Source organism: Calidris pugnax, unplaced genomic scaffold (assembly GCF_001431845.1).
Source record: "Calidris pugnax isolate Ruff unplaced genomic scaffold, ASM143184v1 scaffold219, whole genome shotgun sequence".
NCBI classification, from domain to species: Eukaryota; Metazoa; Chordata; class Aves; order Charadriiformes; family Scolopacidae; genus Calidris; species Calidris pugnax.
In genome coordinates, this window is record NW_015094507.1 from 18,393,146 (window position 1) to 18,415,814 (window position 22,669).

Here is a 22,669-nt window from a genome sequence, read left to right on the forward strand (position 1 = left end):
ATTTTTCTGCGATTTCTTATATGGGTTTGTCAGGGTTTTTTTCTGACATCCTCTTTACGGGCTACAGAAAAGGATATGAGTCTGTTCATAGCATTTTCTAAAAAATTATTAGTATAAAAATGCATGGAAGATTTTTAATTTGTTGGCCCAGCCTTTATAAAAGAGACTTTGCAAAGGACCTTCATACCTGGATTTTTAACAAGTTCTACTCTCAGAACAATACAGAGATATTTTAATGGGAATTCCTCAATTTTTCTTTTCAGACAAAAATTTCTTGTATCTTTTTTTACAAACCAATCAATCTAAGTGTTCTTTGTCAGTACAATTTGTGTTACTGATCCATATTACTTTTTTATACCTTTCCTTCAGTTTGTCCAAAGAAGGTAAAAGTGTTATTTCTCTCTGGATATGCTGAAGGAGTTGTTATAACTCTTTAAAAATTGGCGTGTGGGTACAGCTGGGGCCATAAGTGCTCTCTCTGCTACAGTTTTTGTGTTGATTTGGGGAAGATCATCCTGTAAATTAGTAACTTTAAGGACAGGCATTGACAAATCATCATCAAGGTCAGTTGTTTGTCTCCCTGCTCTAACACAACTTACCTAATGCCGCTGTAGAGTCCGGATCTTTTCGTGCACAACCCTTGGAATTTATGTGGAAACTAACGAGGTCTTGAAATTTAAAGGTATTCAGTGTTTACCTTAATGCACCTCCTCCTTGAAATCCGCAGGTGCAGGGAATTTAGGAGTTGAGGAGCTCAGGTCTGAAAAAGAACGTAGCACTTTCCAGAAGAACAAAAGCAGGTTTAGTCAAAACACTGAGAATCCATTTAATACAGCAATAAACAACAGGGAAACACATTGGTGTCAAAATTCCAAATGTGAACAATTTTAGAAAAATAATCATCGCTCGCACTCATTTATAAGCAGTCACTTCTTGATAAAGCATCAGAAATGTACACTCAGCATTTAATATGATTTCTGATTTTGTACTCATTAGCCTGTCTCTTACAACTGTGTATTTTTTAAATGCAGCTTCCCTATAGAAGGGACAGGCTTTTGATTGATGCTCACAGTTATCCTAAAGCCAGGTTATGCTGTAAAAAGCCCCATTATTGGGCAACTTTCAAAGGCTGTCCCTCTGCTGCAGGAGTTGGTGTGTGTATCTACCATTCCCTCTGAACGTTGCTGATACAGAGGAATGGTCTGGAGTCCTGTGCTTTGGTCTTTGGAAAAAGGCATAAAATTGAGCATATTTGTACCAAACATAATCACAGGTTGTGCTCTCACTCTAAATACAGTCCCCAAACCGGTCATGTTAATAAATAGCAAAGTGTATATATACTTCATTGGTTAAAAGTGATCAAAATCAAATCAAGCTTTCCTTGCGTCCTTTATTAATGGAAAACAGAAGTGAGATACTGCATTTTCAAAAGTAAAATAGAAACCCCTTTTTTAACTGCGTGTAAATGGACCTCATGCTTTAAATGCTACTGAGTTAAATCCAGTTCTTTCAGGCATCGGTGCAGGAATGACAAATATGACTGGAAGCAAAGCTCTAACCCTGAGAGGAGACCAAAGAAAGGTATATACACCTATAATAAATCCATTTCTAGAAGCTTGATTATGGTACTGGAATCAGATTTTTAACCAACTCACTATCATCTAAAAGAATTTGACACGTTAAAAATACCCCATTCCGGTCAGCGGTTGTTTTCTGATGAAGAGTTAGGATCCACTGGAAGTTTGCTGCTTGAAACCTCAGGCTGAATTGGGGGTACCTGCTGCTTGAGAGAAAGAGAACCCCCTTGTTCTGCACGGCCTGTGCTCCGGTCCTTCCACCAGATTAAAGACAATTATTTGTGCCCTTTACCGAGGTCATGCAGAAACCTAAACCCACGGTCATTTTAAGGTGTAAGAAAAAGAGAACAGTTGCCTTTTCCCTTTGTGAGCACCATCTCTCCTCTCGCCTTCCTCCAAACGCTGGAGCCAGAATCAAGTGTGCAAGAATGTTAAAGTGAACAGTAGAGAAATGAGGGTCAGGCTTGCCTCCGTGAGGCTGCCTGAAGAAAACTTGATCCGACCTTCCACTGCTGGGTAAACTCTCTTCATCCTCTGGAGGTAACGGGAAACCACCTCCACGTCAGGCTCACCTGAAGAAAGGAAGGAGAAAAGGCGCCGTGTTCTCTGCCGGGCTCTGAACCGGCCTTTAAGAACCTGTCTAAAATTGCAGCTTTAGCTCAAATCTTCAAGCAAAGTGTTGTCTGTGGTTTGCCCTTCTGAACTGGTGTGCACCGAGACAGCGTAGGGGCCTGGAGACTCATTTCAACACACCAGGCCGCTATAAGGGAGACCTTATAGTGGCCTGGGAGACCTTATAGAGGCCTTTCAATATCTGAAGGGTGCCTATAGAAGAGCTGGGGAGGGATTCTTTGCCAGGAGGTGTAATGATAGGACAAGGGGAAACGGTTTTAAATTGGAAAAAAAAAGATTCAGATTAGATCTCAGGAAGAAATTTTTTACTATGAGGGTGGTGAGACACTGGCCCAGGTTGCCCAGAGAAGCTGTGGCTGCCCCATCCCTGGAGGGGTTCAAGGCCAGGCTGGATGGGGCTTTGAGCAACCTGGTCTAGTGGGAGGTGTCCCTGCCCAGGGCAGGGGGTTGGAACTCGATGATCTTTGAGGTCCCTTCCAACCCAAACCATTCTATGATTCTATGATCTCTGGTGGTTTGTTTCTAGCCAGAATTTTTCATAGCAACTCATAGTTTACCAAAAAAAAGAATTCTTTTCCTACTGTCTGGCTCTTTATTTTTTAATTATTTTGCCTCTGTTAAAATGGTAAATTCCAGTCAGATTTAGGTAGATTGAGATAGTCTCCCACCTGTTTGGGGTAGAATGCTATAGATCTCGCAAAGCTATTGCTTACGCCTTTTCAAATTTAAATTTACTTTGGTTTTTTTAGGAAGAAGTTCTAGTCTGTGCCCTGCTGTGCACACACAAAGTACAATGGGGATTGGCTACAGTCACTGCTGCCAACCGTGTCACCAGCCCCTTCTCATCCAAGCTCTTGCAATCCTGAAGTCTGACACCTCCACCTTAAAAATAATTATAGTTTTGCCCCTCTGCTCTGCTGAAAGACTTGACTTCACCAGAACCTTTCAAGTTGTTCCCTTTCATCATTCCTAATGATTTCTCTCCAACTTATTTCTGCATAAACAGGTATTTACTGAAAACTGCAGCCCACCCAAATTTACAAGCTCCAGGTTGAATTCGATTTAAAACACCAATCCCGCGTGTGAGAATCGATTTTAAATTGAAACAAAAGAATAGTCTGTAACAAAAGGTCCAAAAGGAAAGGTTTTTGGGGAAAAGCATGCTTTTACCATCCAGAAGCAAAACATACAAAAATCAAGTTCTGCCAGATGTAGATATGCTCCTAGTATATTTTTTTTTAAAAAATACAGCACTACATCCTTCTTGTGTTTTCAAAAATGATTAATTTTAATCTCAATTTTTTTTTTTCAAGTTTCCTTTTGTCTCAAAAGCTGAATTTCTAACAGTTTGCTCTGTTAGAGCATCATAAAACTGTTTCTTTCTGCCTCCCCAGCGTGGGGTCTGTGGGCACCCTGCCTGCTGCTGCTGGTGGAACCCCTGAGAGTCCCGGGGATCTCAGAGGGATGGGCTCATTCCCGCAGAGAAAGAAAACAACATCTTTCTTTTTGAGGCATTGTTTAGTCATAAGTGCGAGTGCAAAGCAGCACCTGTAACATGTGATCTCTATGGGGTGCTTTTTGCCTTTTTTCCTGGTTTGCCACAATCTCAGAACTGCTCTCTAAGCAGCGTGGAGCTGACGAGGCTTAGTTTCTCTTTGCAGCTTTTGTGAATTAACTGAAAAATAACACAGTTGCTGGCCACAACCAAAACTAGCAATCCAGAGCTGTCAGATTAGAAGCAAATTTAATTTATCCAATTAAAGCAGAAAATCTGCGACTTGTACTATAAAAAGACCTTTCAGCTTTTAGGAATTGTGTGTCTGCTCCCCTGCTGGAGCCCATCCTTACCTTTACTGTATCCCAGGTTCTTGTCCTTCAGCATACTGTAGCCATCCCCTCCAAATAGCATGTAGGATGGAAGAGTCACGTTGTAGATCTCGTCCATCTGGAGGGGGACGTAGGCTGGGACACGGCAGGCCGTGCAGAGCACTTCTAAGCTGACAACCCTGCTGCCAGGGGGTCTGGAGAGATCGTAGACCACGTGGATGCCTGTGAAAACACACGTTTGAAGGTCACTTCATGCAGCATTTGTTGAACATAGAGGGTTAGAAGCACCATCCTCCACCGCTTTCAACAGATTCCCTACGGGACTGAGAGGTTTTATTGCTCTGAGTGATACCAGTTAGTGCCCTTTACATTAATCAACTTTTATCCAAGAAAATTCACAAGGTTTGAGAACTGCTGAAGTGCGGTCCCACCTCAGGTGTTTATCTCATCGTCTGCTCTCATCACTTTTCCACAGAAGGAAATTATTAGTCATGGGATTTGGACACTACATGATAAAAATACCTTCCCTCGTTTCTGCAGTCTTACGCTTTCTCGTTCCACTGCCTCGTTGGCCAAAATGACTTCTTTTAAAACCAGCCAGCCACCCCAACTTAGCAGCTATTACGGATAATAAGTAATGTCCTTAAAAAAAGGAAAGCCAGGCCAGGGCTGAACGTTGCGGTTTCTGCTCGCTCTAAAATTAACATTTCTAGTCGTGAACCTTCCTCGGTCGAAGCCTGGGGAGAGTCAGGCCCCTGGAAGAGCGTTGCCAAGAACTTGCTGATCAGGAAGCCACAAAAGCTCATCCAAAGCAGAGAGGCTCTTCCAACCCTGGCGCTCTTCCTGCTCTGCATCTTCTGTCCTGAACCCCTTCCAGAGCTACTGGTTCTCTTTTTTTTTCCCCCCTGTGAAAAGTTCAACGAGCAGAAGGGCTGCTGCTGCTTTACCTCAGTGGTACCCAAGAACCTGGTCACGGGTGGTGTCCTTGCCATGTGGGGCTTCTAGATCACATGGAGGGGGTAGTGCCCCCATCTCCAGGCTATGTAGCAGGGGAAAAAATCCCTCAGCCCCTGTTCTTAATTCTTCTGCTAAATAAACACTGAAATCCTCACTGCATCACAGAGAGACCAGGAATAAACATGACCGTAGCCCAGTGCACATCTGGGTAAGTATGTGGGGAGCTGCAGTACAAGAAATGTGCATGCTTTTAATATTAGCCGTTCGTCCCTAAAATATTTAGAAATTTACTGGGGCAATTCCATAGCCCACTTGGACTAAGTCAGCAAGCATTAGACGACGGTGCAAAATGATTTTGATAAACTGAGATTTGGCAAAAACTGGCAGAGACATCCAGCCTGGGGTTTCAGGGAGGGCTGCCAGGGGAGAACCGACAGCAGGAGGTTGTTGTAGCTATTACTGGGTTACAGCTCTCCTCAGTTACACCTTCCCCTGGTTAACTGAAGCCTTAAACTGCTGTCATTATGGGTTACTGCACTGGGAATCCTGTCCCTGCTGCAGGGAACAGCGATGACCTGTGGGCTGAGCAACTCAATTAAACACAGACAGGATGAAAAGCGTTAGTTAGCTGAGCAGTTAGGGCTAGTGAGTTAATTAGGGCTAGGATGTACAGCCAGCTTGATTTCCATTCTTAAAGAGGCTTCCAGGTGTAATAGGAACAAGGCCAACAGAAGGGGTGGGTGGCTTGGAGAACCGAGAAGACAATGTACCTCCAACCTGCAGCAGCTCTCCGCTTCCCACTCCGTATCTGTGCACGCTGTGCTCAAAAGCTTCTTTCAGAGTGGAGCCTTTGAGCCTCACCACATCAAAGCGACCTCCAAAGGGCAAAACAGACAGCAAATCTTCCACCGTAATGCTACCTGGGGGAACAAGACTTTATTTACATTCATTTATATATTTTTTTTAAATATACAATATTATTAACAGTACATTTACAGTATTATTAACGGTAGGTTTTTGACAAGGAACAGGACAAACACAATATCTGAGAAAATGAGGGCCAACAGAGGTGAGGATTACGTATATTGTCCCAACCAAAGAACCTGCATCTTTAGCATCCAGCAAGTATCAAGGCTAATAAATCTGAGTTTGGTGTAACTGCATGTGTTGCTATTTAAATTACTCCATTAAAAGAGATTACAGACCACCGACCCAAGCTGAAGAAAAACAGATACTCTTACTAAGGAAAATTTTCTAATTGCTTAAGACTTATTCATGTAGACCTACAGAAAAATGTAGCTAAAATGAAAAAAACCCTGTTTTATGTGATACCAGGAAAATAACTGTAAAACTTCAGCATTCAGAAAACCCCAAATTCATTTATTCTACACCAGACTATGGAAGGCTCCCAGCAACCACACTGTATGACCCTCTACAGTTGGGTGGAGAGTGGAAGAAATATCCACTATCTCTCTTTGGTCCGAGGCAGGAAGGAGAGAGGGAAATGATAAAAAACATTGTGTACAAACAATGCCAGTAACTTCTATTAACATCAGCCTGAGTGCAGTTGGGCTCTAACGAGGGGTCACCATTCGATAAAGTTTGAAATCACTTCCAAACACTGTGCAAATCCCACCAAAACAAGCCCATACCTAACACTGGGTTCAGACTCGATTATTCCTTCTTGATAAAGTTGTCATTCAGCTTGTAATTTTACATACCATTAGTGCTCTGTTCATCGATGGGCGACCGGATCCCACCTCCATTCAGGATGCACAAGGAAACGTGGTTCCATGACTTTTTATCCGGACGTACGACGTTCTCATAAAGCTACAAAAAGAAAATGTTTAATCTTCACTTAGTCCAGACTCTGGAAATCTACAGCAAATACAATCTGAGACTGAAAAGAGTTAGAAAAAAAGTTTTACATCGCTCTATATCACAGCGACTGTGATAAAGACCAATGTTTTGAGCATATCTGTAGAACTGGGAAGCGAAGAGGACCTTAAATATAGCTGCACATTAAAAATATGTAGGGGAATATATAAATTAATCTAAGTTTTGTTATATCTTGCAGGGAATTAAGATTTTTCAGCTTCTCTGTGATGGGTTTTTAGTACTTGGAATGGTCTGGGCAAAGTAGAAAGATGCAAAAGAGCAAAGGAACAGGAAACAGGCAGACTAGGTCAGATCCAGGAGCCCACTCTGCACAGCATCGTGTCTTCAACGGTGGCAAAACTGATAAAATCCAAGGACAAGATAATATTTACTTGTGGCATCCTAAGTAGGAAAGAAAACGGAGACCAAGGATTTACTCAGTTGCATCAGGATGATAAACCCACAGCATTAATCCTCAGAAATAACTGAATGGAACAGGAAAGGCTAAGAAAAGAAAGAAGGGTAATGGAAGGGATGGACTGATTTCCACACAGGAATAAAATATTGTTGTTACTCCTCAGTCTCACAAAGAGAGAAATACAGGAAGGATGTGACAGCACTCTATAAAATGAAGAAGGGCTGTTGCAGGCTGAGTAGGAATAGGTGTGTTTTCATATTTCAAGAATGATAAAAAACTAAGAACAATTCACAACAAGGATAGTCACAGAAAGGTTTTTGAACATAGAACGATGACGCAGGCTAGGGCTGCCTGACCTGCTGAAGAGACAACGTAATAAAAATATTTAGGAAGCCTACAAAATCATGAGGGCGTGAAGAGGGTGCAGAGGGACCAAGTGTTCCAGTGCAAGGACTTCTCCTTGGCCTCCAGCAGGCGTTCAGCCAGCGGGCAGCCGGCTGCGTAGGGACAACAGAGCAAGGTCTCTGCAGGACCTGCAGGTCAGCGGTTGAAGGTCCTGCCACTGGCTGCTCTGAAGGCTGAAGGCAAAGGGAGATGAGACAAGACAGTTTGGAGCCTGGGAGCATTTCATCTGAGGATGAGGAGAGTCTCTCTCTCATAAGGAGTCTCTCCTTATGAGGAGAGACTGAGAGAGCTGGGACTCTTTAGTCTGGAGAAGAGAAGGCTGAGGGGAGACCTTATCAACGCCTACAAGTATCTCAAGGGTGAGGTGAAGGAGGAGGGAGCCAAACTCTTTTCAGTGGTTCCCAGTGAGAGGACGAGGGGCAACGGGCACAAGTTGGAACATAAGAGGTTCCACTCAAATATGAGGAGAAACTTCTTCACAGTGAGGGTGACAGAGCCCTGGAACAGGCTGCCCAGGGAGGGTGTGGAGTCCCCTTCCTTGGAGATTTTCAAGACCTGCCTGGATGCAGTCCTGAGTAACATGCTCTGACAAGCTCTAGGCAATCCTGCTTCAGCAGGGGAGTTGGACTAGATGATCTCTATGTCCAACTCCAACTCTAGAGTCCCTTCCAACTCTAAAAAATTCAGTGAAATAGCTCTGAAGTTAACACTTAGATGTGATTGTCACCCGTGGTGGCAATGTCTTACCGCGGCATCACAAAGTAAATTTCCCATGTTACATTCCTGGAAACGGCACGCTTGGCTCGTTCCATTCAGGTAAACACTAGTTTTTCCAATCTCTTCAGAATAATTCCCCAGGTTTTTCCTCCATTTTTCCACTTCTTCTTTAATGTTCTCATCTATAAAGTAATGTAAGAGTGTAAAACAAGCATCGCATGTATCTCATATAAGTGACACTTCAGTGAATACAAAGCTTAGGAAAAAAAACCTGCTCTTCATGATTCTAAAATGTTACACTTTCCCTAAAGGCTCTTCAAGCAACATGACCTCTACGCTCACTTCAAAGAGAGCAGGCAGGACAGGACAATCAAGTGAACAAGCTATTCCTGAGCCACAGCAAGGTTATCTCTTCTATAACACTTACAAATATTTTTGCCCAGTCTGGTTCTAACCTCTGACCGATGGTTTTCTAGCACCTGCCTTGACAGGTTAGAAAATTTTTAATATACAAGTGAGCTTAGCTTTTATTTGACATCATATGTATTTTTTTTCCCCCTAATTACAGCTTCGTCCCCTTTGACGTAGTGCTAAAAGGAATACTAACTCAAATATCAATGCCAAGGAATAAACCCTTTATAGAAATTAATTTTCTATGCACATCTGCCTGCCAGGTGCAAATCTAATTCTTTCAGAAGAAAAAGATAACAAAGATACTTTATATATAAAGACTGATAATGTCACAACTGTTTTATATCAGCTATTAGTTTTAAGCAATTTGCCACGTAACTGTCAGCAACAGCAGCATTTATAAAATGGGAGCACCTGTACCTGAATTTTTACTGACATCAGCCAGGGAACGTAAAGTCTCTTTACATCATCTCATTACGTTAATAGATCATTGAGAATAACACAGTTAATAAGAATATCTGTTAACACATCATTTTATAAGGATTTATTTTATAATACTCTGCTAAAACCTAGATAGTCTATAAAATACAAACAAGCACTGAACAAGAAACACAGACTAGAGAATGGGTCCTGGGCAATTACAGAGCTGACAAAAAGCAGGTACCAGAGCTTGGACAGTGTGATGAACAGAGAGACTCTCCTTCTCCCATTCTTTAAATGGTTCAGAGCTGAAACACTGAACACGCTCAGCACGGAAAACAAGGAGTCATGGGGTGTGTGTATTATATTTGCACATTGCCAGAGTATTCCAATTTTTTTCTGGAACATTCCCAGGTTCCTATATAGCTCTAAACTCTGTTCTGAAGAACCCAGCGTCTGGCAGAACTGTGCGTATTAGTCATCATAATCTTTTAAATCATAATTATGGGGCTAGCTAAAATGGGCTCTATTAAATGGTAAAGCAGCACATCACCTCAGCTCCTACAAAAGGGCGTTCAGTGATTTTAAACAGACAAAAACATACAGTGAATTCGTGCATGTTCGAGGAGAAATTAAAAAGAAAGAAAAAGAAAGAAAAGAGGGAGGCAAGGAAGGCAGGCAAATGGGTACAATTATAACAGTCTGAATCCTACCCAGAAGAGAAGTGCAAGCTCAGGACGAAAGCTGAATTCCTCCGTGAGGAGGAGGATGTATTTAACATCATAACACTGGAATTGCAGCGGGGTGCTGCAGGCAAAGGCAACTGCCTGGTCCACATACCTTCAGGGACACGGCTGTCCAGCAGAATGGGGTTTCCAACCGCTTCCACCACATTTCCTTTCTCGTCAAACGTCACGTTTAAGTAACCCAGATATTTTCCATAAGCATAAGCCTGTACAACTGGCACCTTCCTCCCATCGTCTGAGTCAACCATGTATGGATAGGGGCCAGCTGGCTTTTCAGTAGAGGGTGGGGTGCCTGCACAAAACAAGCATGTGAAGCGGGTCTTCAACTCGTGTGACCTTCAAGGAATTATTAGAACGACATTTCAAATGTTTCTCAGCCTTAAAAAAAAACAACCCCAAATGGGACATTAAGCAGAAAGAACAATGAATGCATTGGACGACAAGCCCGTGTTTGATTGATCAGTTATGTTATTTCATAAGACACAATGTTGTTTTTCAGGACGTGAGCTCTAATAACTGCCACAGTGTTTTTTAAGTTGTGACAGCACACTCCTCCATGACATCATGTCACAATAGCAACAAAGGAACTTTTCATTCCAGTTATTTCAATCTAAACCTCTCAGTAATGCACATGTACTGGCCTCTGGCTGAAAAGTTTATTGTTAAGCCTTCACGCTACATTATTCTGCATCAGCTCGAAAATGAGAATTTTAGTGAAATACACATATGGCTTCTTGATATGGAAAAGTCTAAACAATTTTTATTGACAATACGCAGTCAGAATACCCACAGAATGCAAGCAGTTCTGTCAATTTGTGCATACACCCAACTGATTTTTTTAACTATACCAAACTTAGCCTCTGCAACTTCAGACAGGCTGCAAACCCTCTGCAGAAGCAAACTTCATTAGCATTTTTGTTACACAGTCATGGATTTAAAACTCTTATCGACCTGCAAAGTTTGAAGGGTGATTAGATGTAGGACTTGGAAACAGACAGATTAAAGCAAGGCATTTACAGGGACACCTCGCAGGAGACCAGGTTGCTCAAAGCCCCATCCTTGAACACCAACTCTGAATCTGGCCCAGTACAGCCAGCACTAAACTATATTGGTGCAGATTCTCCAAGTTTAAGGAGAAACAGTTTCAGCTTTGCTCTAGGAGCAACACTTTACTCAGAAGTAAAATACCTGTATAGAGAAATGTGTTTGTATGTCCTCCAATTACAACATCCACTCCTTTCACTTTTTGGGCAATATTTTTGTCCACAGTAAACCCAGAATGCCCTAGGGCAATTATTTTGTTCACTCCCATAGCAGACAGTTGATTCACTTGGAGTTGCAATGCCTCGATTTCATCTTCAAAGATTACATCACCCCCTTAAGAAAAAACAAACATGAATGTATTACAAAGTACCTTAATTACTTGTTTAAAAAAAAAAAAAAGTAGTTGATATTGGATACTATTTTGTATAATTAATGGCACTTTGAACGTCTGTGGCTTTCAAATTTCCTTAGTTGACTGAAGCTCCTGATCTGATGCAATGTTCCCCAGTCTCTCAGGAGAACCTGTGTCCTTAGACTAATACAATACATCCGTAAGTGTTTCAGTATAAACACTCGCATTGTATTAGAAAGCTTTTTTCTTCCCAAATTATACTATATGAAATTATCTGAGATCTTCTATCTTCTCCAATGTTAAGTTAACCTCTCTTTTTTTACTCCACACTCATCTCACTCTTCAGCCCTCTCATGGCTTTAAACAGGCTCGTCTTTAAAGTCCTGCACTAAACTCTGAATTGCCTTTTTACACAAATTATTCCACCTAATGTGGGCCACTCTCAGTAACACCAACAGGCAGTACAGCACACAATCGAGATACCATCCTGAAACGAGACCATAAAGAATGGAAAATCTGGAAAGGAGAAACCTTTTCCGGACCACAACGTTGGGAAACTGACAATCCTTCTGCAAGGTTTCTGTGCCCGCTGAAATTATTCTAACAAACAGGACAAACAGTTACAAAAGCACCAGCCAAACACGCGCTTTTGTCCTGGGCAGAGTGTTTTGGGTTGCGCAAGAAGACTTCCTATGTAAGAGACTCATTGCTTTGACAAAGTTTTAAGAACAGAGAACATCCAATAAACTGCAATCCTGCACTTTCTGGTGAAGACAACCGAGTAACATTTCTACCAATTTCCCCTCTACCTAATTCCGCTCCTTCCTGCAGAGTCTTTTGATCAAACCATTTTGAAGTACGCCTTTAAAGTCAAAAGATTTACATTATTTCATAACAAAGGGAGGAGTGAGACGAATTCACAATCCAGTGCAAAATGTCTCAGGAAATGAGGAGGAAGCTGCTACAATGGAAGAGATAAAAGAGGGTTACATAAAGTGGTTCACCACCACACCCATTGAATAGTTCTGCTACTGCCAGAGGGAATCTCTGTGCTGCACATTGCAGAGGGAATTGTGCCGTGCATCCCCCACATTTTCTTCCTGTGGACCTCTTCTTAGAATCAAAGAGTCATAAGTTAATTGAGGTTGGAAGGGACCTCCGGGAGCCATCTAGTCCAAAAACCGCTCGTTTTTGGAGGAACTCAACACCAGATGAGGATGCTCAGGGTCTTGTCTGAACAAGCTGAAACTCCACAACCTCGGTGGGCAACCTGTTTCATGGCTTAACCGCTCTTACCATGACAAATTTTTTCCTTATGCCCCACCATAATTTCCTGTGGTACTACTTGAGTCCATTGTTTCTTGTCCTTTCTCGGTGCCCCTCTGGGAAGAATCTATCCTTGTCTTCTCTACAACCCCCCTGAGGACAGTAGAGGGCTGCACTTAGTTCCCCCTTAGCCTTCCATCTCCAGGCTGAACCAGCTTCAGCCCCTCTTTGTACGTCCTTGTGCTTGACAGAAGCTGGGCCTGATGTAGAGCTACTGGCAAAAGGGGAAGTCCAAGAAATGCTCCTTGAGCATAGGCCCTTCACATGCTCATCTCGCCTCCCATGGACCACCTACAACAGCCATGAACACCACGGTGCGGGGACCAGTTCTGCAAAGAGAGCTGAAGTCTCTAAGAGGAAGACCGAGCCGCTGACTGTGCTAGCATGCGGTTGCCCACAGGCTAACTTCTCTCATGACATGCAGCCAGGTGGACCACCATAACCAAGCTCTCCCCACCAGCACCCTCGACATCACTGCAGCCTACAATGAACCATACAGTGAAGACATATTGTTATTAATCTTCAATCCCCATTTAAACAAACAAACCTACTCTGATAATGAGGGGAAAAACAAGGCCTGTCCCATGCCAGTAAGTCCATCTCTCTCCTTGGACAAGGAGCCACCAGTGCTGGGACAGGCAGTGGCAATGCCAGCCCACCCACCCAACTGCTGTGTGCTGTGGAAAGAGATTCCTGCCTTGGGGACTTTGGGGGCTCCTCACACCCCCTCTCCATGACCTTGCTGTGGCATCTCACATGGCTTCCCACCCCAGTCATCTCAGCACTTGGACTAATGGAGCTGAAATGGGCCAGCAGGTTGAGAAGTTATACAGCAGGGGGCTGCAAGAGCAATTACACTGCACTCATTTCTCGAAGAAACCAGGCAAAAAGCAATATAGGGCTTAGTACTCAACCGCACATTTTTCCAAACAAGTCCTTATTTAAAAGTAAGCTATTGCCCGTGTCAGCATTTCACTCCTCTTGCAAGGCACTAAACTGATGTGACACCCTCTGGGGTAGAGTTTCAGATAAAACATCCAAACTGTGCTATAAATGAACAAGGAGAAAGAAACTGGCTGCACATGAAAAATATTACGCAAGATAGCCAGAATAAAGTGGAATAAGTGGAATTTAAAATTCCATTTTAGGAAACTCTGCCAAGTTGATAGTTTTGTAAATATTTTGCTGCCTGTAGGGTTACAGAGCGAGCCGCTTTGGGTTTCCACCTTACACGAAAATGGACAAAATGAGACACATTATTTCACAGCACCGAATGTGGATGTAGCCCTTCTCAGGACAGATAAAGACATTAACTTCTCTGTGGGGTTTAACGACATCACTGCAGAACTAAGGGAGGTGAGCTGGTACCATGAAACACCAGAAGGATGATCTTGGGATTACCAGTACATAACAAATACATCAACAACCCTGTTTATGCACCAAGTTATGAGGAACTCTTGCAGGATGTGGAAAAACTGGCTGGGCATTCAGCAGAGATAGCTGTATACAGCAAAATGGAGGAGAATTTTCAAAAAAACTGCCAGTTGGCTGTAATCTATAAATTGTGCTAAGAGTTCCCCATCCCCATGGTTTCCAAACAGTAACATTAACAGTACCTTCAGCAGAGATTAATTGTTCCTTCACAATGGAAAGACTGAGATTTAAGGACTCTGTTTTCAAGCAGATTATGAAAAGTACAAGTTGCCATTTCATAATTCTGTGGAAGTTATTGGGGTTTAACAATAGAAGAAATTACACTCTTGCCAAAAGATTTCCACGGAAAGCGGTCATGTAGGAATTCACATGTTTCAGCATTTTCAAGCTTCCTATTTGCCTTGAGAATGCCCTACGAGTGCACAGAGTGCCAAAGCACTGGCTGCAGAGTCTGGGAAAACTGAATCATCTGGGGGAAGCACGGAGAGATAAGCAAAGTGCTGAACTCACAGCGTACCTTATTAATTGAACTAAGGAATTAGGCGGATAATTATTTTGCCACCGACCCACCTCTGCCATGATTTTATCAGTCTGAAGGATTGCTGGGTCATGGGTGACACATCATCGCTGAGTTATAGTAACATATCCTGAGTTCACATTTTTAAAGCTTCCAAACGTTCCCCCACACACTGAGAAGGCAAAGCAGAAAATTATAAAACCTCTGAATGCCATAAATGTTGCTGTTAGAATTTGCCCTGATTGTTACTTAATTACACTGTGGGATATACTTAGCTTGGGGCTGCTTCAGCTCCATCTATGGAGCTAACAAGCCTTCCCTTTTAACACTGTTTTTTCTAGTTGTGGTCTCTATTATGATGTCTCAGCAGATTCAGTAAGATGCCTAGAATTTGTTGGAAATATACTGAAATGCTTCAGAGAAACACTCCAATGCTCTTTGCGTTTCCCTCCAGTATATTTATTTGCAAGAAAATGAATTTGATGACCCCACCACACCAGCACAGATGTTTGGAAGAAGAGCTGAGACCTATTTTTATAATCCTTAATGAAGCACACTATTGGCTGTCTGTCCATTTTTCAAATTTAGCATGATACTAGACGGTATCTACCCTCATGCCCTGAAGCACGGGTGAAAATCTAGTGCCTACAGAAAATACACAAAAATTTTCATTTTCGTTGTGGGGGGAATAAAGGACACGAAAGACATGTGGCTGTAAAATAGAAGTGAGATATAGAAGCCTATTCTGACCTCAGACGTTCACTTCCTGATAGCCTAAACACACAGCATAGGAATTAAAAAGCACCAAAGGAACAGTTTTATATTCTAATACTTCCTCAAAGCATTGAATAGTCCTTGTCTCATGAAAGCGATGCGCTACTTCTTTATTAATGAACAATGGAAAGAGAAGTAATAATATCAAGTCCTTTTTCAATGTGGAAAATGCTTTAAACTGGTGCTTAGGGCATCCCTACTGCAAAAACCAGGGAAGAAAGTCTGATTTTGTCAGAGGGGAGCTGAGCTTTGTGCAGGCAGTGACTCAGATCTTCTACAGCTGATTTAAATGTGTTTCTCATTCCAGTAGACCATTTTATTTTACTAAAAAAAAAAACCCCCAACAAACCAAAACCCCTTAAATGTTGGAAAAAATAGTCAGAAATTGAGAAGTCTTTTTCCTCATCAATTCTAATTTTACTCATGAATGAAGCAATTGTGGTAAAAGCTGAATGGGTGTTCCTTCTGTAGTCTAATTTCTGGAAATATTTGAGAGGCTAAAAACATCTTGGGCAACTTCTGCTTCAAAAACACATATGAAGGTCTCCTTGATTTTACTAGGACTCGAGCATGGAGGCATCCAAGAGCAAAATTTCAACACACAGAAAAATGTCATGGTTTGAACATGCTTCACTCTTGAGACAAGCAGTATTCATGATTTAACGTTTGTTTAAATAGATAAATAACAATAAAATATAAAAGAATATAAATTTTAAAACCTAAAGAACAACAAAATGCCCAAAGGTCTCCCCTAGCTCTCCTGTAATCTCACTGACCTTCTTATACTCCTAGATAATTAGTGACGCTAAATAATTCAGTTCTGTATGAAAATGGCTTTTAGTGTTAACAAGTCTTCTCCAGTTTAAAAATCAGGCAGTTACAATGTTGAATAATACAACTAAATACTGATAAAGCAACAAACTTCTCACTTTGCAGCTGAAAATGTTCATCTTCAGATTTAGACAAGTGGGCAAGCAATATAATAGTAACAAAGAATATAAACTCAGTAAAGAAAACATACCTGGCTGTGAAAGAAAAGAAGTTTCCTTTGTAGTGTAGCCAACAATTCCTACTTTTTCTGAGTCAAACTGTACTATTTTAAAAGGATAAACGTATTTCATCATTTCGTTCCCTAACGGGGTTTTCCCCTTGATGTTTGCACTCAGGATTGTAAATTTAGCATTTTTAAGAAGAGGATCCAATAATCCACTCACACCTTCATCAAACTCATGGTTCCCCAAAGCCTGTGAAAAGCAAGAAGAAAATATAAGACTTCCAACATTCAGTCTAAATACTTTCATAGAGAAGGTACGTTTGGGAAAACAAAGTCTATGTTCTAGGGAAGAAAACCCTATCTTGTCTAAAATGGCACATTCCCGTTTCTCAAAAACACAGAAATGGGGGTGGTTTTAGGTTTAGGGTTTTGCCCACATCAATGCAGATGTGAAAGTCGAAATCTAAAACCTAAGATTAGATCTCGACCTTAGTTTTTCATCCTGTTAACTGCAAGAGGATTAACAATAACCACAAAGGAAATGATGCATTTTGTGTAGGGAAAACACACCATTTAAAAAAATACTGAAGAAAACATTAAATGCCAATGACAATATTTGTTATCTTTAAATAAAACATGCCTTTTAAGAGCCTGTGCTCGGATGAGAGTTTTTTAAAAACCATATTTAATTCACATTTAGTAAGAGTTCTTGTGTACTTTAGCATGTAACAAGAAAATACAATTTTATAGCCATCATTAATACCCTCTCCACAGAAAATCCATGTGCAGGTGTGTGTGTAACACTGTGAAGTGCCCAGACTACCACACAAAACGAGCAACCCAGGTTATTTATTCGCAAGGTCACACCAACAAGACGAGAATGTTTAGTCATTCCAGGTTGGTTAAGCAGAGAAAAATAGACTTACCTTAAAAAAAACATGGAACTTTCTCCTACCCGCCCCTTTTTCATGCTCAGCCTGAGCTGCCACATGCCTGTGCCCGCAAGTTTGGCAATAGCCAGCAAAACCTCTGCAGAGGGCAACTTTGCAGAAGCACAAGATATGCAAGAACCTCGTAGCATATTTAGTTATTAGGGATGGAAAGACATATTTATAGACACATAGCAATAGTGTAACTTGGTACAAGTTTTCAGGTGGCAACAGAGCAAAGGATCAAAGGGGTGCTAAAGGGCCAACTCTTCCAGCCAAACATGCGCTCATAATTTCATTCTGAAGATTAAGTGGGGAAAGGCACATTCATCATCTAAAAAGACATATATATCTCTGCTCTACTTAGATAAACAACCCCTATGTGTTTGTTCCAACTCTTATTCCCCAAACAAATGTTATTAACCCTGATCGTGGTCCAACCAAAGCAGGACCCCGAAGCCACCACGGGCAGGGAAGCTCAATATTTCAATCAGCTGCCTGGCAGTGTCTTTCTTTTGGGGGACAGGAAGGCTCCTGACTCCTCGGAAACCCACGGGCAGGTAGTCAATGGCCTCATGCAAAAATCAGGATACCAGCAGGAACTTGCACTGGCAACCGACCGCTCCTGCTGACGCTGGTGAGAACACTCCTCACACCCCAGGGAAGGAGCCAAATTGCTTGCGTTGCTGCTGCAGCACTTTTCCAAAAGAACCAAGAACTATCTTTAAGAAAATCCTGACCTGGGGAGACACAAGGCACTCCAACTATATTCTATTTTTAACTGTATTCTAACTGCAATCTAACTTGCTGTAAATAAATAACAATAATAATAAAAACACTCTAAGGAAATCCCTTTTGATCTTGACTGATGTTCTGGAAAGACATCCACGGACTGGTAAAGCATCTCAGAATGGTAACAAGCTATTTCCTTTTGGCTGATGTTTATGCCTTCTGTTCCTCCTAAATATGCAATTAAACACCCTGCCCCCACCCCCCTATCCCTCCCCAAAATACAGATTGTAAATGAAATAAGAATTTGAATTGGATGTAACTGTCATTAGCTTGTTGTGAAAAAAAAACAACAAAACTCAACCAACCACTTATGAAAGCTTGTTTCTCTTGGCTTTGTATCTTGTATTTGAGTTATTTCATGTCCATTAGGATACAAGCTTTGATCAAATTTTTTCCCATGGTGCGGGTGGTTATAAAGTCTCTTGTTCATGAGAAATCACTGGTGGCTAATAATACAGCTTTATTTTTGATGCAGCTCCTCCTCTGGGGAGGAGGATGAGGACCATTTTGGGTTCCTGTACTCTCCCTGACTACCCTTATGCCCAAAGCTTCTTGGACTCTGTACCTGTGCAATATCCCTTCACCAAATCTCAGTCCATTGGCCAACATGAATGTAAGTCACAAGGGGGAATAAATAGAAATATTCAGGCACACAGCATGTGATCATATAATCCTCCTTTTCACAAGAAACCAGGCTAAAAATATTTCAAAATCAGGGTACAATTTAACAGAAGGATGCAACTTATTATAAGTAAAACTAGAAGACTTCTATCACCCCTCCAGTTACTGCCTTTGCGGTACTTAATTTGGATTTTGGTGTTAATTACACCAAAAAGGAAGGCTAGTGCCAAGAAAATTTGGAAGACAATACTTAGATAAACAGGAGAAAATAGATTTGAGGTGATAACAGACAGAAATGCAAAAAGGGCAAACTTCAAAAAGGAAATTTGTCCCATTCATGGAAAAAACCTCTACTGCTGCCCTAAATCCTCCGATGGCTCCTGCCCCCATCCTGCAACAACTTCTATGACTCACGTTCCCTCTTTCATCCTGTTTGGAATCCTGCTCCTGCATCTCCCTTCTAACCATTTGGGTAATCCCCACCCTTTCTGTCAGGGATGTGACTTCCCAAATTTTCCTTAAAGAAACACTAGCTCACCCTTCTGCAGTGTGGCTCTTACTGTGGTCCCTGAGTGTCCCCCCGCTCCTCCACTCCAGCCACCATTCCCCACAGCATGGTCCCCATGGTCCATTGGACAGAAGAATCATAAAGTATTCTGTGAGCTGCTCAACATTGGGCATCTGTCCTCAGGCTCTTTGGTAGCAGAGGAAGGTGCTGAAGTCTCTGTAGCTTCTCAGTCTATCCTGTCCCCTTCTATCCTCTGACAATAATCAAATTATAAGATGCAGCACCTCCACAGAGAGCAAGACGTTGACTACTTCACCTGAGGCATGAACATCCAGTAAAGCCTCTGGCTGTCCAGTACAGGGTGGAATTATTTTTTAATCTTATTCTGAAGAAAAAGCTCATGGGATCTCCTAACCAGTCCGCAGATGCTTCCTACATGACATGTTTCTAAAACAGAGCACTGGTTCAACACCATTGATTTTACCCAAAATAATTTCTTCTCGTAATATGACTGGGAGCTATACAAGCTCCCAGCCTGCCCATGAAACCAGTCAAACCAGCAAACGGGAGAGAAATGACAGCCAGCAGCAATCGTTAGGGGGAAAAAGGTAGGAAAAACCACCTCGAGCCATTTCTGCACTGCAGAACCCCAAAGTGCTCCCCAGCTCTCTGCGAGGATGAGTCCTGAACACACACACACTCCTCCCCGTCCTCCATCAGGAAGGAAAACGCTGTTAAGGTTAGTTTGCAATTAGGAAACCGTTCATTAGGCCATGTGAACAGGAAGCAGCATCCCTCACGGACCTGTCTGTCCGGTATATGAAGGGTTTAGTCTGGGAGAGTACACTGGGGCATCCCCTTCCCTTCCGTAGCTGTTCTGAGGGAAGAAACGGGTGAAGCCCTTTTTACCTGGGGAAAGAAAGCGCAATCCTTTTCCAGGGAAAGCAAAAAAAAAAAAAAAAAATTAAGACAGAGGATGTGATAAGCACAGATTTTCCTCCCAAGCTGTGAACTGGGATGAAATAAATATGCAATCACTCTTTAACACACCTTCAAACATAACTTTAACCTCTCTCCTCCTTTCAGGGGTTGTAGGCAAACAAAACAAGCCATGATAAATCTTTATATATTAATAGGCTATTGCCCTGAGACAAAAGATTTAAGGACCTGGAGTGACACCCTCAGTCTCAAATTCTTCTACCTTCCCCTTAGCACTTGGAAGACCAAAAGAGGCAGCTCAGAGGTGTGGGACTGGCACTGTCTCAGAGAGCTCCCTCAGCTGTGCTCTTACTGTCCCTGTGTCACTCACACACAGCCCCTGGAACTCGACAGGACCAGGGTGGGACTGATGAAAACCAAAAATCCTCACCCTGCCAGCATGTGCCAACTGTCCCTTCCCACAGGACGGGAGCCGGCAGGGCTGGCTGTGACCCTCAGCCAGGATTAACCCCTCCATCACAGGGAGGGCTTCTCCCCCAGCTTCTGCTGGGCTCCCTTCCATCCCTCCCAAGGAGGGGGTTATTCCACAGCATCGCTGCCTTTCGCTCTGTGTAGCCCTGGCATCAACTCCTGGTTTTTGGCTACCCGTGGGGCTGCCAGCTCATGACTTCACCTCACCATCTCCTCCTCACATCCTGACCACCTTTCACCACGCTTTAGTGGGACCCACAGCCTTCTCCGATGCAGGGCTACCCACTCAAGGAGGTGGCAACGCAAACCCACAGCCTTCTCTGACACAGGGCTACCCACTCAAGGAGGTGGCAACGCAAACCCACAGCCTTCTCCAATGCAGGTCTACCCACTCAAGGAGGTGGCAACACAAACCCACAGCCTTCCCCAATGCAGGGCTACCCACTCAAGGAGGTGGCAACGCAAACCCACAGCCTCCCCCGACGCAGGGCTACCCACTCAAGGAGGTGGCAACAAAACCCCACAGGCCTCTCCAGCGCAGGGCTACCCACTCAAGGAGATGGCAATGCAAACCCATAGCCCTCTCCAACGCAGGGCTACCCACTTAAGGAGGTGGCAACAAAAAACCATAGCCTTCTCCAACGCAGGGCTACCCACTCAAGGAGGTGGCAATGCAAACCCACAGCCTTCCCCAATGCAGGGCTACCCACTCAAGGAGGTGGCAACACAAACCCACAGCCCTTTCCGACGCAGGGCTACCCACTCAAGAAGATGGCAGCACAAACCCACAGCCCTCTCCGGTGCAGGGCTACCCACTCAAGGAGGTGGCATTGCAAACCCACAGCCCTCTCCAACGCAGGGCTACCCACTCAGGGAGGTGGCAACACAAACCCACAGCCTTCTCCGGTGCAGGGCTACCCACTCAAGGAGGTGGCAACAAAAAACCATAGCCCTCTCCAACACAGGGCTACCCACTCAAGGAGGTGGCAACGCAAACCCACAGCCTTCCCCAAAGCAGGGCTACCCACTCAAGGAGATGGCAACACAAACCCACAGCCTTCCCTGAAGTAGGGCTACCCACTCAAGGAGGTGGCAACACAAACCCACAGCCTTCTCCAACGCAGGGTTACCCACTCAAGGAGGTGGCAACACAAACCCACAGCCTTCTCCAACGCAGGGCTACCCACTCAAGGAGGTGGCAGCACAAACCCACAGCCTTCTCCAACGCAGGGCTACCCACTCAAGGAGGTGGCAGCACAAACCCACAGCCTTCTCCAACGCAGGGCTACCCACTCAAGGAGATGGCAACACAAACCCACAGCCTTCCCTGAAGCAGGGCTACCTACTCAAGGAGGTGGCAACTAAAACCCACAGCCCTCTCTGACACAGGGCTACCCACTCAAGGAGATGGCAACACAAACCCACAGCCCTGTCCGACGCAGGGCTACCCACTTAAGGAGGTGGCAACAAAAAACCATAGCCTTCTCCAACGCAGGGCTACCCACTCAAGGAGGTGGCAACACAAACCCACAGCCTTCTCCAACGCAGGGCGTTCATGAAGTGGACCGCCTCCCGACCCTTGAAGCGGGAGAACCACACCGTGCCCTGATACTGGTCCCCGGCGTCCAGCAGCAGCACGTTGCGGTGAGCGGCCCGCACCGCCGCCACCCGCGCCGCCCTCCGCGCCACGCCGCCGAAGCAGCCCTCCGCGTCCGCGCAGCTCCGCGTCTCGGAGCCTTGCGCCTCCACCCGCCCGTGCACGTCGTTGGTGTGCAGCAGGGCCAGCCGCAGCTCCTCCGCTGCCGCGCACAGCCCCGCCGCCGCGCACAGCCACAGCGCGACCCTCCGCACCGCCATCCCGCGGGGGGGGGGTTCCGCGCCTCTCCGCCGGACCCTTCAGGAGCGGAGGCGGCGTCCGGCAGAGGAGGGGAAGGGAGGAGAGGAGGGACGGCGGAGGAGCGGCGGGGGGGGGGAGGGGG

The 22,669-nt window shown here is 43.9% G+C and overlaps 1 protein-coding gene across 1 annotated transcript; it reads right to left on the minus strand.

Annotated features, from left to right (window-relative positions):
- Positions 1 to 801: 801 nt before the first annotated feature.
- On the minus strand, positions 802 to 22,631 carry NT5E (5'-nucleotidase, ecto (CD73)). The gene is made up of 9 exons (XM_014964638.1): positions 22,218 to 22,631; positions 16,458 to 16,680; positions 11,178 to 11,366; positions 10,084 to 10,281; positions 8,443 to 8,594; positions 6,716 to 6,824; positions 5,765 to 5,914; positions 4,059 to 4,259; positions 802 to 2,149 (listed from the first exon to the last, which is right to left on the minus strand). Exons 1-9 carry the CDS (start codon positions 22,545 to 22,547, stop codon positions 1,992 to 1,994), a joined length of 1,710 nt encoding a protein of 569 aa, XP_014820124.1. The 5' UTR covers positions 22,548 to 22,631; the 3' UTR covers positions 802 to 1,991.
- Between the last annotated feature and the right edge of the window lie 38 nt (positions 22,632 to 22,669).

Bases quoted from the DNA above. Each gene is read 5' to 3' on its own strand.
- NT5E (XM_014964638.1), bottom strand. From the start codon at position 22,547: ATGGCGGTGCGGAGGGTCGCGCTGTGGCTGTGCGCGGCGGCGGGGCTG. The intron at 16,681-22,217 runs GTTTGTGTTGCC...TGCTTTTCACAG, and splicing joins TGCGTTGGAGAAGGCTGTGG to GCTTTGGGGAACCATGAGTT. The intron at 8,595-10,083 runs GTATGTGGACCA...ATTACTTTATAG, and splicing joins GGACAGCCGTGTCCCTGAAG to ATGAGAACATTAAAGAAGAA.